Below are 14988 nucleotides of genomic sequence, written 5' to 3'. Positions count from 1 at the left end.
TTTGTATTAATGTGTGTTGATTAGGATTAAGTTTAGTATTCAGATTTTCTGCTAATCTTGGAAGTTTTTTCTTTAATTCTGTTTTTATGTCATTTTGTATTTCGTATGGTAGTTTGGAGTTCACAAAGATCACTAATCTAGACAATAGTTCTTTCCTTTCACAAAGATCACTAACCTAGACAATAGTTCTTTCCTTTCATTTTTATTTTGCACAGAATAAGTTATCTTATTTTTCCTTTTCTTTTCATTATTTAGTAAAAAGTGGCTAAGCAGTGTGAGTGTAGGGACTGCGGGTGTGGCCAGGCATTAAGGAGTATGAGGGAAGAGTTGGAGAGCTTGAGGGAGACAATTAGGATTCTCTCAGAGGACAGGAAGGAAATAAGGCCTCCAAACAATGTACAGTAGGTGTAATAGAGGGATTGGAAGGAAAGGGGGGAATTGTGGAAGACAGATGGTCTAATGTTTTAAGGGGAAGGAGATTGCAGGCTAAGGGCTCCATTCAGGATCAAAATTCAGGACAGGCGTTGGTGAGAAATCGGTACGAGTCACTGCAGGTAGAACAACCGAGGGAAGATGAGGAACAGGGAACTGTTGCCGAGAAGTTTGGAAGCAGGAGAAAGGGAACAGGTAGGAAAGGGAAATGCGGAGTAGTGGATAGGAAAAGACAGGTGGAACAGGGTCATGGGATGGAGGAAAGGGAGGAGGAAGTAGCTTCTGCAGCTGTCAGGAAAGATAGGACTGACCGGAGGGGAGGGGATCAAATGAGGTGGGTAGGGTTGAGGCTCTGGTCATGGGGGATTCTATCATTAGACATGTCGGGAAAGTGTGTGGAGGAAAGGGTACCAGAGAAGAGTGTTATCCAGGAATTAGGTTATTGCAGATGTTGAGGAAAGTGGAAGAGAGGGAGGAGGGAAAGGAGAAGGTGGTAGTGTTTCACGTAGGTACTAACAACGTAAGACAAGCAGGTATACTGTATGTACCAACATAGTTGGGGATGTGTGGGATCTGGTAAATGCAGCATGGATGAAATGTAAGAAAGCGGAGATTGTTATCAGTGGAATTCTGTGTAGGAGGGATACCGACTGGAGGGTGATTGGGGATTTAAATGAGACTATGGAGTGGGTCTGCCTCTGCTGGCGAGATGTAGTGTTTACAATGCACTATGTCTTCTGGTATGGGCTATATCAAATTTGTTACTTTCATTGACCTGTTTCAGTCTCATCCTTGGCTTTGACAAAATGACAGTGACTGAGGTATGAGTGATGCTAGTAATACCATTGCTTATACAGCCAGTCCGTTATGAATGGTGTGAAGATATCGCTCATAGGGTTGGTTGGTGCATGAATTTCAGTGGGCTTGGCAGACTGATATGTAATAGCAGCGGCTGGCTCGGTGAGGATAGCAACGGGAAACTACCTCACTCCTCATTTCCCTAGTACGCCTCTTCAGCGACGCCTAGGCTATTTATGACAGCTGTTGGCGGAGCTGCAGAGGATCAAACCAGCTTTTGGGCTGAATACCCAACATACATATGGAGTGGGTATGTGGGAAACTGGGAGTGAAATTTCTAGATCCTAATGGGTGGGTAGGAGATAGGGATCTGCACTCAGATGGCCTTCACTTAAACCACAGTGGTACATATAAGTTAGGAAATTTGTTTAGAAGGGTTATAGGGAGGTACATTCAGGGAAACAGAGTGGCCTAGGGAGCGGTGTTAAGTGAACAGGGAACTGGAAATCAAGTAGGGATGACAAAACTATGTGCTCAACTGTAGAAGTATTGTAAAGAAAGGAATAGAATTAAGTAATTTAATAGATATATACTTACCAGATCTTGTAATAGGAGTTGAATCATGGCTGAGAAATGATATAATGGCTGCAGAAATTTTCTCATGGAAGTGGAGGGTGTATCGTAGAGATAGGATAGGAATGGTAAGAGGGGGAGTATTCATTCTCGTGAAAGAAGAATTTGTAAGCTACGAAAAAGTTAAAGATGACAAGCACGAAATTCTAGGGGTAAGGCTCATTTCTAAAGATAATAGGCAACTTGATGTCTTTGAAGTGTACAGACCAGTAAAGAGTAGCGCAGATGCGATTCAGAATTATTTCAATTATTTGATAAGATAATCAGCTATGTGGGAAACGATAAGGAAAGGAACGTGATTGTAGCAGGTGATCTCAATTTACTAAATGTCAATTGGGAAGGTAATGCGAGCGACAGGAAGCATGACCAACAAATGGCAAATAAGTTAATATAGGAAGGGCACCTGATTCAGAAAGTGATGGAACCAACTAGAGGGAAGAATATTCTGGATGTGGTGCTGGTAAAACCAGATGAGCTCTATAGAGAAACCGAAGTAATAGATGTTATTAGTGATTACGAAGCGGTTTTTGTTGTAGTTAAAAATAAATGTGAAAGGAAGAGATTAAAATTAGGACTGTTAGGCAGTACCATATGGCTGATAAAACAGGCATGAGGGAGTTTTTAATAAGTAACTATGATCGATGGAAAACAGTAAATATAAATGTAAACAGACTCTGGGATGGGTTTAAAGCAATTGTTGAGGAATGTGAAAATAGTTTTGTACCTTTAAAGGTGGTAAGGAATGGTAAAGATCCACTATATTATAACAGGGAAGTAAAGAGACTAAGTAGGAGGTGCAGGTTGGAAAGAAATAGAGTTAGAAATGGCTGTGGAAGTAAGGAGAAATTGAAGGAACTTACTAGGAAATTGAATCTAGCAAAGAAGTCAGCTAAGGATAACATGATGGCAAGCATAATTGGTGGCCATACTAATTTTACTGAAAAATGGAAGAGTATGTATAGGTACTTTAAGGCAGAAACAGGTTCCAAGAAGGACATTCCAGGAATCATTAATGAACAAGGGGAGTGTGTATGCGAGGATCTTCAAAAGGGAGAAGTATTCAGTCAGCAGTATGTAAAGATTGTTGGTTACAAGGATAATGTCCAGATAGGAGGAGGTTACTAATACTAAAGAAGTTTTAAAATTTACCTATGACAGCAATGACATTTACAGTAAGAGACAAAAGTTGAAAACTAGAAAGCAGCTGGAATTGATAAGGTTTCGGGGGATATAATAAAGACAATGGGTTGGGATATAGTACCATATCTGAAGTACTTGTTTGATTATTGTTTGCATGAAGGAACTTTACCAAATGAATGGAAAGTTGCTATAGTAGTCCCTGTATGTAAAGGTAAGGGTGATAGACAAAGCTGAAAATTACAGGCCAGTCAGTTTGACATGCATTGTATGTAAGCTTTGGGAAAGCATTCTTTCTGATTATATAAGACATGTTTGCAAAATTAATAACTGGTTTGATAGAAGGCAGTTTGGGTTTAGGAAAAGGTTATTCCACTGAAGCCCAACTTGTAGGATTCCAGCAAGATATAGCAGATATCCTGGATTCAGGAGGTCAATTGGACTGTATCACGACTGATCTGTCTACGGCATTTGATAGGGTAGATCATGGGAGACTACTGGCAAAAATGAGTGCAATTGGACTTGACAAAAGAGTGACCAAATGGGTGGCTCTGTTTCTAGAAACTAGAACTTAGAGAATTAGAGCAGGTGAAGCTTTATCTGTCCCTGTAAAAATTAAGAGGGGAATTCTTCAAGGCAGTATTATTGGACCTTTATATTTTCTTATATATATCAATGATATGTGTAAAGAAGTGGAATCAGAGATAAGGCTTTTCACAGATGATGTTATTCTGTACAGAGTAATAAATAAGTTACAAGATTGTGAGCAACTGCAAAATGACCTTGATAATGTTGCGAGATGGACGGTAAGCATCGGTATGATGATAAACGGGGATAAATGTCAGGCTGTGAGTTTCACAAATAGGAAAAGTCCTCTCGGTTTTAATTACTGCGTTGATGGGGTGAAATTTCCCTTTGGGGATCATTGTAAATACCTAGGTATTAATATAAGGAAAGATCTTCATTGGGGTAATCACATAAATATGATTGTAAATAAAGGCTACAGATCTCTGCACATGGTTAAGAGAGTATTTAGGGGTTGTAGTAAGGATGTAAAGGAGAGAGCTTATTTGTCTCTGGTGAGACCCCAACTAGAGTATGGTTCCAGTGTATGGGTACCTCACCAGGATTACTTGATTCAGGAACTGGAAAAATTCCAAAGAAAAGCAGCTTAATTTGTTCTGGGCAATTTCCGACAAAAGAGTAGCGTTACAAAAATGTTGCAAAGTTTGGGCTGGGAAGACTTGGGAGAAAGGAGACGAGTTGCTCGACTAAGTGGTATGTTCTGAGCTGTCAGTGGAGAGATGGCGTGGGAGGACATCAGTAGACGAATAAGTTTGAATGGTGTCTTTAAAAGTAGGAAAGATCACAATATGAAGATAAAGTTGGAATTCAAGAGGACAAATTGGGGCAAATATTTGTTTATAGGAAGAGGGGTTAGGGATTGGAAAAACTTACCAAGGGAAATGTTCAATAAATTTCCAATTTTCTTGCAATCATTTAAGAAAAGGCTAGGAAAACAACAGTAGGAAATCTTCGACCTGGGCGACTGCCCTAAATGCAGATCAGTAGTGATTGATTTTGATTGATTAAGAAGAGCCTGGAGTTTGTGTCACAGCACATTAGCACTCAACATGTCCACCATTGCGCGTGCAGCACAAATGATACCTCGAATCCATGTTGCGCCACGTGGCACGGAGCATTTCGGGAGTGATTTGTTGAAAGGCCGCTGAAATCTCCCTCCGTAGGTCAGCCAGATTCTGTGGTCTTCGTGCGTACACTGTCAAACTGACATAGCCCCATACAAAAAAATCTGGAGGGGTTAGGTCAGGGCTATTAGGAGGCCATGGAATAGGTGGATTTTCTGTTCCCCAAAAATGCAGTTATGCGTGTTGACTCGGCCACTCACATGGAATGTGGCTTCGTCTGTGAACATCCATCATTTTAATCATTGATCGTCACCTTCCTGACGCTCACACATCATCGTAACAAAATTGAGTCGAGCTCCGTAATTCAGCTGTGTCAATGCTTGCATGCGCTGCATACAGTATGGATGTATGTGAAGATAACGCCTAACAATCCTGTGACATGTTGTGTATGGTGTATTCTGCTCTGCTCATAAGCGGCTGAGTGACTTTCGTGGACTCTGTGCCATGGCTCATCGAATATCTTCCTCCTTGTTGCTATCACGTCATCTTCCATCTGTGTGAGGCATCTGCAATCCATTTTCCAAAAACATGTTGTACCATTTAACAATGTCCCGATGTGATGGGACATGCCTAACGTTGTACTGACGTCTGAAAGCTCGCAGGGTCTCCACTACACTCGAAAATTTGGCATACCATACGACACTCTGAGCGTTGTTGTGGTTTAATGACCATCTTCACTTAACTCTGTATCAACACCGAGCATGAGCGCGCGCACTAACTTGTACTGCCTCTGTACCTGACATTTGGTGATTGCACTATGAACTACACCGCTGTGTTGTCTAGCGGAAGTCATTGTTGCAAAGAGAGTCATTGGTAACTCCCATCATTGTCACGTACATTACAGAAAATTGCATAGATATATATGCATTAACATGATAGCTATAACGTTATACTTTACTGACATCCCAAACGGATGACCCTGTATTATTGTATGCACAGTATTGCACTGTAGCTTCTATATCTTCCAGATGATGATCTGATATGGGGAGAAAATGAAGCAGAAGTACAGGAGAAACTAAATCTTTGTAATGGCAAGTTTAGAAAATATGGACTAAAAATCAGTAAAACAAGAACAGTTGAAATTACTATTAACAGGAAAGGCACAGTTTTAAACATTTTCCTGGAGGGAACTCTGTTACAATCTGTTTCTAACTTCACATACCGTGGAAGTGTCATTTCAAAAGGTAACACAATATTTTTTTTGCTATATGTTTTACGCCGCACCGACACAGATAGGTCTTATGGCGACGATGGGACAGGAAAGGCCTAGGAGTGGGAAGGAAGTGGCCGTGGCCTCAATTAAGTTACAGCCCCAGCATTTGCCTGGTGTGAAAATGGGGAAACCACGGAAAACCATCTTCAGGGCTGCCGACAGTGGGGTTCGAACCCACTATCTCCCGGATGCGAGCTCACAGCTGCACGCTCCTAACCGCACGGCTAATTCGCCTGGTGGTAACACAATAAACCGAGAAACACTTAATAGCACTTCGAAATCTTCTCAATTTTATTTTGAAGAGAAAAATTTACTCTAGGATGATAAAATAACCCAAAAAGCAAAATTGACCATGTTTCACTACTTCATTAGAATTCTCACCTATGGACTCAAAACAAGTACTCTACATAACAAGGCTAATAGCAAAATCTAGTCAACAGAACTGAAATTCATTAGAACAATGAACCAAAAGACCAGGAAGGACAAGATTAGAAATGAGGCAAATAGGAAGGAGGCTGGCATCAAAATACCTGTTTGTGAGCTTTTAGGAACACGTAGGCTACATTGGTTTGGACATTTTATGAGGATGGACAGAACGAAAACAGCAAACAATTACTTTGACCGAGAAGTGAGGCGGGAGCAGCCAATAAGGAGGTCAAGAAATCAATGGATAGAGGAGCAGAAACAATACTTTGACAGGAAGAAGTGGAGAGCGCTTGTACACCACATCGAGGAAACTGGAGCTGGAAACTGATGATGGGTACGTATAACTAAGTCTGTTGCATCTCAGAAGATGCCCACAATGCAGCAAAGGAACAAGATGACATCTTTAACTACTGTGGGCAACTCCAGTACTTAATGCAGTAAGCGAGTACAATATACTTTACCCAGTTCTGTATGACTACCTGTTATCAATGGAAACCTCTGCATAATGGAAAAAAGTTCTGGCACCATGCGATTCTGTTGTATACAGGTTTCACTGTAAAATAATTTTACAGATATGATAATATAGCTTTTGGGCTTGTGACGTGTCAAGAAAACTAGATGAAATTCTTTATGTTTTGCAGAGAACTTTGCTCTGTGTCTTAAGTCTTCCTCATGAACAGACAAGATTTTCTTCCGAAGACGGAGAGCAAAGTTTGTTGTTTTCTTGACACGACTAAAGCCCAAAAGATATATCATGTTTATAATTAAGGGCCATGAAAACATAAATTTAAATAAAACTATTTTAGTTTTTTTGTCATCAGTTCCCAACTGCCTGAAGCAGCTGCAAAGATCTGCATGAATCCTAACCATTTACAGAATTTCAAACAAGCATGCCCGTCATATATTGCAGGCTCTGACACACACTAGAACATTACTTCTTTTCACTAAATGGGCTTACATATTAATAACTGCTGATTTGATAACCCAAGTGCGTCACAGCATAAGTGTTCCAAAAGTACACCACAATATTCCATAAATATGTTTTCATATAAATTACCGTATTTCCCTTCTATGAACTTCTAAATAGCAAATAACAATGATTATGTATAGTACAACTATCAGTGAGAATGGAAAAAACTTATATGTTTGAGCCTCTGCAACTGCTGGCAAAGTATCGCAAGTTCATTGTAGTTGAATAATATTGTTAATTGAGAACACAATGAGTAAAGGATCAACAATCAAGCTTTAGAATGAGGTAGCAGGGATCTCATTATTAGTATAATGGTCAAATACTATGCTGTGCTATCCAAAGTTTTCTTTAAGCATCTGACCATGAAATCATCTAGCAAAAGTTGCCAAGAAGCACTAATGGGCTAACCCAGAATACAACACAAAGGAGTAAATTAGAACATTAGCACTTACAAGCATCAAAACTATCATCACTCCCACTGGAAGATGCACTCAATGCCGTCTTCTGTTTTCGACTGAAAGAAGAAATTACGCTATTAGTTGTGCAATCATAAAATGTTATTTTCTACAGAAATTCCTGAGATTATTTTTCTGATGTATGAGAAAAAGATCCCAAGTCTATATAAATTATATGTTTTGAAGATACAGTAGTCTCTGAAAGGACCACAGAAACCAATCATCATTTGAAGATAACATTTTCCTCATGGACACACTCTTAGGTAAAGAGTAAAACAATTACTTATCAGAATCAAAATTCTGGGTCAATAACACGATTTCATTATTTACTGAAGATGAGTTCTATCACAGTGTTCTCCCTAGGACCTTTTTAATGGGCGCACCGCCCTGTCATTTTTACAGACTGTCTGGCTAACGTAACTTAGATAGGTGTTAGTTACATAAAATTACTATGTATTTGAGTCATGGATCCTCCAAATAAAATGTAAATACTGTAAAAATGTTTATTCAAATGATAAATCTTAATTGTTTGCAGCATAATCGCATCAATTACATAGGATTTTAAATACATAGCTTGATTATCATGTAATGTTGTACGCGGTGCCTGGATTCGCGCGGAACCGCTCACGAGCACTCGATTCCGCGGGACTTCGCAAACCCGTTGGCACTACACAAAAATAGAGTAGTAATCCCCGGTGTTACATGATTATGAACGAGCAGTAGAACACTAGAAGTTCAGAATACAGAATTTTTGGGGAGAACACTGTATCACTTTACTCCTTCTTTGTAAATTAGAACAAAGTATCACTAGCACTCAACTACCAAAATACCAGGATTTTAATAAAAACTATCAGTGAATAATGAAGAATTGCTGATTAACTAGAGATGTTGAAATAAGAAATAATGTAGTTCAACCTATTCAATACAAATAAATAAGAAATGTAGTGTTACATTTCTATTTAATTATAAGCGGAATCGGTACCGGTTTCGACCCCAATGTGGGTCGACATCAGCAGAATAAAATGCAAAAAAACAATGCATAGGTAAATAAGAAATTAAAGAGCGAGTCTTTCACAAAAACAGTTGAAGAGGCAAAATATGTTAATGGGGATTGGCACTGTGCAATTTTAAATCGTAAAATCAAGAAGTAGAAAGTCAGTCACTTAAAGAAGTAAGGCGCAATCTTCTGAATAGCAGCACAACACACGCAAAGTTCAGCACTGTCTCATAATGTTTACAAGAAGAGGTGAAAAGTTAAATGTGCCAGCATGCACATATTATCAGGCGCGAAGTCACAATATAATTTAATGAATATGAAGTCCCAAAATTGTCTAGAAGTCGAAGACGAGTCGCTTGATTGAAGCGAATTGCTAGCTCCTGAAGATCAGTGCAACACACTCATTGTCCGGCACCGTGCTTTCAAATGTCGACGGAACTCTGTGAATAGCTTAATGAACCAGTCTACAATTGTTTCGGTTGCGAAAATGTGTGTATATAAAAGTTGACGTAAAAAACAAAGAATCTACAAGATCCTCTTTACGTACTTCAATTATATTAAACTGTATTATATATAGAGTCAGGACGTGCCTTTCCGTCAAGCCCGTTTTGAGTTCATGTAACACGGCACAATGGATCCTTCTGTAGAGCAACGGTACGCTATCAAATTTTGCGTTAAACTTGGAAAGTCCGCCACCGAAATGTTTCCATTACTTCAGCAGGCCTTTGGGACTGATTGCTTGTCCAAATCACAAGTTTTCCGATGGCACAAGTCGTTCATGGAGGGCCGAGAGGAGATCACCGACGAACCTCGCAGTGGACCGCCAGCAACCTCACGAGTCGACGAAAATGTGACGCGTGTGCGCGATTGTTTGAACTCTGACAGACGGCTGAGCCTTCAATTGATAGCACAAACTCTAAACATGGCAAAAACAACCGTTTTCCACATTGTGACCGAAGATTTGAACATGAGAAAGGTGTGTGCCAAACTGGTCCCAAAAGTGTTGGCCAACGAACAAAAGGACATGTGAGTGCTTCGGTGCCGAGAAATGTTGGAAATGTGTGAAAATTATCCTAATTTTTTAAACTCAGTTATCACTGGTGATGAGACATGGATTTCTGAGTACGACCCTGAGACAAAAAGGCAGAGTTCAGAGTGGCACACTCCATCGTCGCCCCGTCCCAAGAAGGCACGCATGAGCAAGTCCAGGATCAAAACCATGCTCATTGTCGTCTTTGACGTCAGAAGCATTTTCCACTACGAATTCGTACCTACCGGGACTACAGTGAACTCAGCTTTCTACTTGGAAGTGCTCAAAAGACTGAAAAGGAGGGTCTCGCGCTGCCGAAGCAACATCAAGGACACGTGGAAAGTTCATCAGACAACGTGCCGAGTCACAGCGCCTTCATTGTCAACAACTTCCTGGCCAGGACCAACACCCCAGTGGTTCCCCAGCCTCCCTACAGTCCTGACCTGGCTCCCGCTGACTTTTTTTTGTTTCCTCGGTTAAAAGGAGTCATGAAAGGAAAACATTGGGACACGATTGAAAGAATCCAGGCGCATGTTACATCGGCGCTAAAGGACATTCCGGTAAAGGCCTTCCAGGCATGGAAACACCGCCTCCAGAAGTTTATTGACGCAAGAGGGTGCAATTTTGAAGATTTTTTATTATTTGTACGAATATATTTAATAAATAATTTTTTATGAATTTGGTCTCATTATTTATGGAACGCACCTTGCACATTGCAGTTTCGAAAGGCGGGTTTACGCACACATCCAACGGCTGTAGAATAGAAGTGAGACCTCCGGGAATTATCGCAAGATCGGTTTTTCCTTTCCTCATCATATCTTTTATGGCGTCAGTACTACGTCCTCGGTAACTGTCCAACACAAGCATGTTTCGTTTTTGTAACAAAGCTCCCGGGTGACGTTGCCAAATGCACTTCACCCAGTCCTGAACTAACGCACTGTCCACCCAGCCGGACTCATGTGTTCTAACAATAACACCAGACAGCAAGTTTCCTTTTGGAAGTGTTTCCCTTTTCAGACCCACATATGGAGGGAGTTTGGTTATGGGTTCACAATCATCAAGAATCAGTCTTCATGGTGTACTGTTTTGGTGTTTATCTGTTTTATTTGTTACACTGTCAATAAATGCCAAGCCCATATTTTATTTCTGCTGCATAATTTAAGCCTGATGCCATCCTACCTTTTCAAATCCTCAGATAACACTACCCAGCATGATTTTTGCGGCAAAGCATCTGATACGTGATTTTAACTAAATAAGGTCTCCTGATTTCAGAAATGTCATTGGTTCTATTGTATCACATCTAGTTTTCGTGTTATTTGCCATTTACTGTCTGAAAATGTGTCATTGCGGCACAGTGATGCTTTGTGATAACAGCGAATTTGCTGTTTGTGGATTCCTGCAAGAGGAGCTTAAAGGCTGTACTACTTCATAACCGAAACATTCTAGTTTCGATTCCTGTGGCACATTCGGTTTCACTAAAAGAAAATTACAATATATCACAATGCAAACTGTTTTAGATAAAATTAAGTATCATGAGCACCGGTGGGAGGAAATATAAAGGATGAACAATACGAAACAAGTGAAAAGCATGTTGGGTGATACGAAAGAGTTGCGTAGAATGAGTCTGAAATTGCACTTCCTTCATTCTCATCTCGATCAATTTCTGGAAAATCTTGGGGCTGTTAATGAAGATATGGGAGAGAGGTTCCATCAGGACATCAAGGAGGCAGAAAGGAGATACCAGGAGAGGTGGGATGAACCAATGATGGACGACTACTGTTGGTGTTTGAAAAGAGAAGACAAACTTGATGCAGTCAGACGCTGGGGAGCCAAGCGTTCATTCCAAGCGGACATCTAGGACTGATAATTTTCTTCACATTCATGAATTCATAAAGATACTGAATAAAAGTTACATATTGTTTGCTTGTACATCACATTTAATTTTCAAAATAAGATGCTTTCGTTGCCTCAGAGTTGTTTGTTTATGTGTTTTTGTGTAAATCGGTATTATATTACAATAAATGCTAAATATTTCATTGTAATTTTATACTCAATAATTATTCATTGTATATAATAATTCAAGACAATATTAAACTACTTCATACAAAGAAATATAAATATTTCCAAAATTATCAACATTTTTCAGTACTTTTTAAATGCAATATTCAGGTGTATCTCTTGTTTTGATATACCTATTGCGAGAAAACGTGACGTGATACGTAGAAACGGACAACGGATTCGGACTCTTGCCGCAAGAAAAAAGTTTGAAAATGCTGGGTTGTGTAATTAGTAGTAGCCCTCACACACGAAAGGTCCACAATGGGATCCTTGTATCTGCCGCCTGAGTTTGGTAAGTAGGGGGCAATACGAAGTGCAAGAAAAATCAAATGGTAGATAGGTTTTATCAGCACTGGCAATATGCCATAAGATCCAATGCTTTTATAAGCTTTGGATGGCACTGGTGTAAGAACGATATTCAAATCCCACCAAGTAATGGCGGACAATCTTGTTCTCAGTACAGTATAACCTCAATTTAGCGTAAACCTGCATTTAATGGAAGAAATTTCTGGTATAATTTACGAACTTCATCATATAGATCCGTATTGATACAGTTAAAATTAAGAAACAATGTTACGTTTATGGTCCACCCAATCAATACACATTTCCAGTCCCGAAAATTATTCGATAAGAACAACGCAATTTTATATTCGATTTAATGTAATACACAATAGGGCAAAACCCGCATTTAGCATTGAGGAAATATTAAAAAAACTCAAATATTTCTATTCATTTTGGTTATGGGGCATTAAGAACGTATGAAAAAGACATAAGCTTGCTAAGGATGAAACAAGGCAGAAGTGGAATTTAGAGCACAGGCACTTAAGGCTAAAGTGAGATGTTGGACTCGGATACACATCCGACCATGGCCGCTGTAGCAGAAGAGAACCCCTGTTTATGACAATGTTATTATAACCTTTGAAAATTCCTATATTAACCTGTGCAACATCTTTCGGTTACAATGAGATCTCTTTTACTGATTCATCCATTATTATGGGCAAATTTGGACGTGTTAGCTTTTATCACTTATCAACATTCAGACACTACTCCACCGTTTACATTGAATGCGATCGATCATCTTCCGTATCGAATCCTCGCTACATGTGAGTAAGTCGATCTTGAGCGAACCTGAGGTCTCCTCACAACTCCGACTGAGGTAAACAAACATCGGGCTAACATGTTTTTGCAATGAGTGCAATGACAGCAGTTAACTCCTTAGAAATGAAGGCTGAAGTAAATGATTGCTTACTTTTAATACTATATGTATATATATATATATATATATAAGAGTTTTGTCTGTACATTACTCAGAATTTTAAAAAGATGGTATTTCTGTATTGGTCATGTCCACAGTAACAAGGACATGCATTTTTTAATTTTCCATAATTTCTGTCAGTCTGTATGTACACGCATCACGAGAAAATGGCTGAAGAGAATTTAATGAAAATCGGTACGTAAAGTCCAGTAGTAAGTCGCTACATAAATAATCTTATTCATGCTGAGAGAAATGGTAGTTTAGGGGAAGGCCTAAAATTTAATTCTCAAATATTTGTGTTATTAGTGGTCCTATCGACAAATACTACACAACTGAAGTTATAGAATATTAAATTTCCGATCATTTTTGTCATACATTTTTACCGTACCAGCTATGATAACAGAGTGCCGAGTCACGAGAAAATGGGTAAACAGAATTTAATGAAAATCGGTATGCAAATTCGGAGAATAAGGAACTACAGTCTACGCTATAAATAATTTTGTAAGACGCCCTAATATCACAGAGTTGAAAGAAAACAATGTGAAGGCCTACAATAGTGAAAGCTCAGAACACTGATAAACAATAACATTACACTGAACATTGTTTGTTGGGATGTGCTTTGTGTCCCTGTTGCAACTCATCTCCGATAGATGGGCTTACTGATGTATACAGAGTTTTTTAAAATTTACTTTAGTTCGCACCAACACAGATAGGTCTTATGGCAACGATGGGATAGGAAAAGGGCTAGGAGTGGAAAGGAAGCGGCCCTGGCGTTAATTACGGTACAGCCCCAGCATTTGCCTGGTGTGAAAATGTGAGACCACGGAAAACCATCTTCAGGATTGTCGACAGTGGGGTTCGAACCCACTACCTCCCGGATGCAAACTCACAGCTGTGCGCCCCTAATCGCACGGCCAACTGGCCTGGTCGTGCCGAGTATAACAGACTGAATATTCACGGGAAGTAGATGAGGAGTTGGTCAACTTTCTTCTTTAGCATGCCATTCCCCTCGTCCATAAATTTTCTGATATTATTGGTACGTAACACGCTAGTCCATCATAGCATTTGAGCTATTCAATCCCTACTCTGAGGCACTGATTGGAATGATTTGGGTTATCAGGGGGGCAATAAATAAGTGGGGGGCGATTTGGGGGTGATGAGTATTCAAAGTGGAGAAATTAAAATAGTACTGTACAGTAGAAGTTGCCAGGTAGCACGAGTCACTGGCTGTTCTCAGTGATCAAGTGAGTAAAGAACTTAGTTATTTTCAACACCTCAAAGCTAAAGCTGATAAACAGCCCAATGTGAGTGAATTATTTAAAAAACGAGCAACCGATCTTGACAAAGGTCTTCTTGCTTCTTACGAGGTGTCTTTATTGATCGCTAAATGTGGTAAACCTCACACAATTGGTGAAGCTCTTGTTTTACCGGCTATCAAAAAAAAAAAAGTTTGAAATCATGCTAGGTGAGGGTCCTTGTAACAAGTCAATCGGTTCCTTTGAGCAACAGTAATGGTTCCAGGCGAATTGACGAAATGACCATGGATGTTGAATTCAAAATCGCCAATTTGTTGAAAAAAAGTAAATTTGCATTGCAGATTGATGAAGCAACTGTGATTGATAACAAAGCAATTGTATTTAATTATCTTACGGGAGGTTTATCAATGAAAAAAAGGAAATTACCGAGGAAATGTGTGCTAGAACTTTGATCACTGATAGGAAGGCATCGTAGATTTTTGAAGTGGTGCAAAATTATTTTGAGGAAAAAGAGATTCCCCTAACAAACGTGAGCGCTTGCGCAACAGACGGTGCTCCTGCCATGTCAGGTCGCCATGCTTGGTTCCTAGCCCACCTTAAGAAAGAAGTGCCAGAGGTC

General features: G+C 39.6%; 1 protein-coding gene across 1 annotated transcript in view; it reads right to left on the bottom strand.

Annotated features, from left to right (window-relative positions):
* The window catches only part of LOC136866798 (germ cell nuclear acidic protein), a 188100-nt gene that overhangs the window by 128985 nt on the left and 44127 nt on the right, over nucleotides 1–14988 (bottom strand). Inside the window, exon 4 of the mRNA XM_067143904.2 lies at nucleotides 7771–7832. Coding sequence (XP_067000005.2) covers nucleotides 7771–7832 — 62 coding nt within the window. The remainder of the gene's footprint in view (nucleotides 1–7770; nucleotides 7833–14988) is intronic.

This window comes from Anabrus simplex, chromosome 3 (assembly GCF_040414725.1).
Source record: "Anabrus simplex isolate iqAnaSimp1 chromosome 3, ASM4041472v1, whole genome shotgun sequence".
Taxonomy (NCBI): domain Eukaryota; kingdom Metazoa; phylum Arthropoda; class Insecta; order Orthoptera; family Tettigoniidae; genus Anabrus; species Anabrus simplex.
This window is presented reverse-complemented; position numbering and strand designations above follow the sequence as displayed.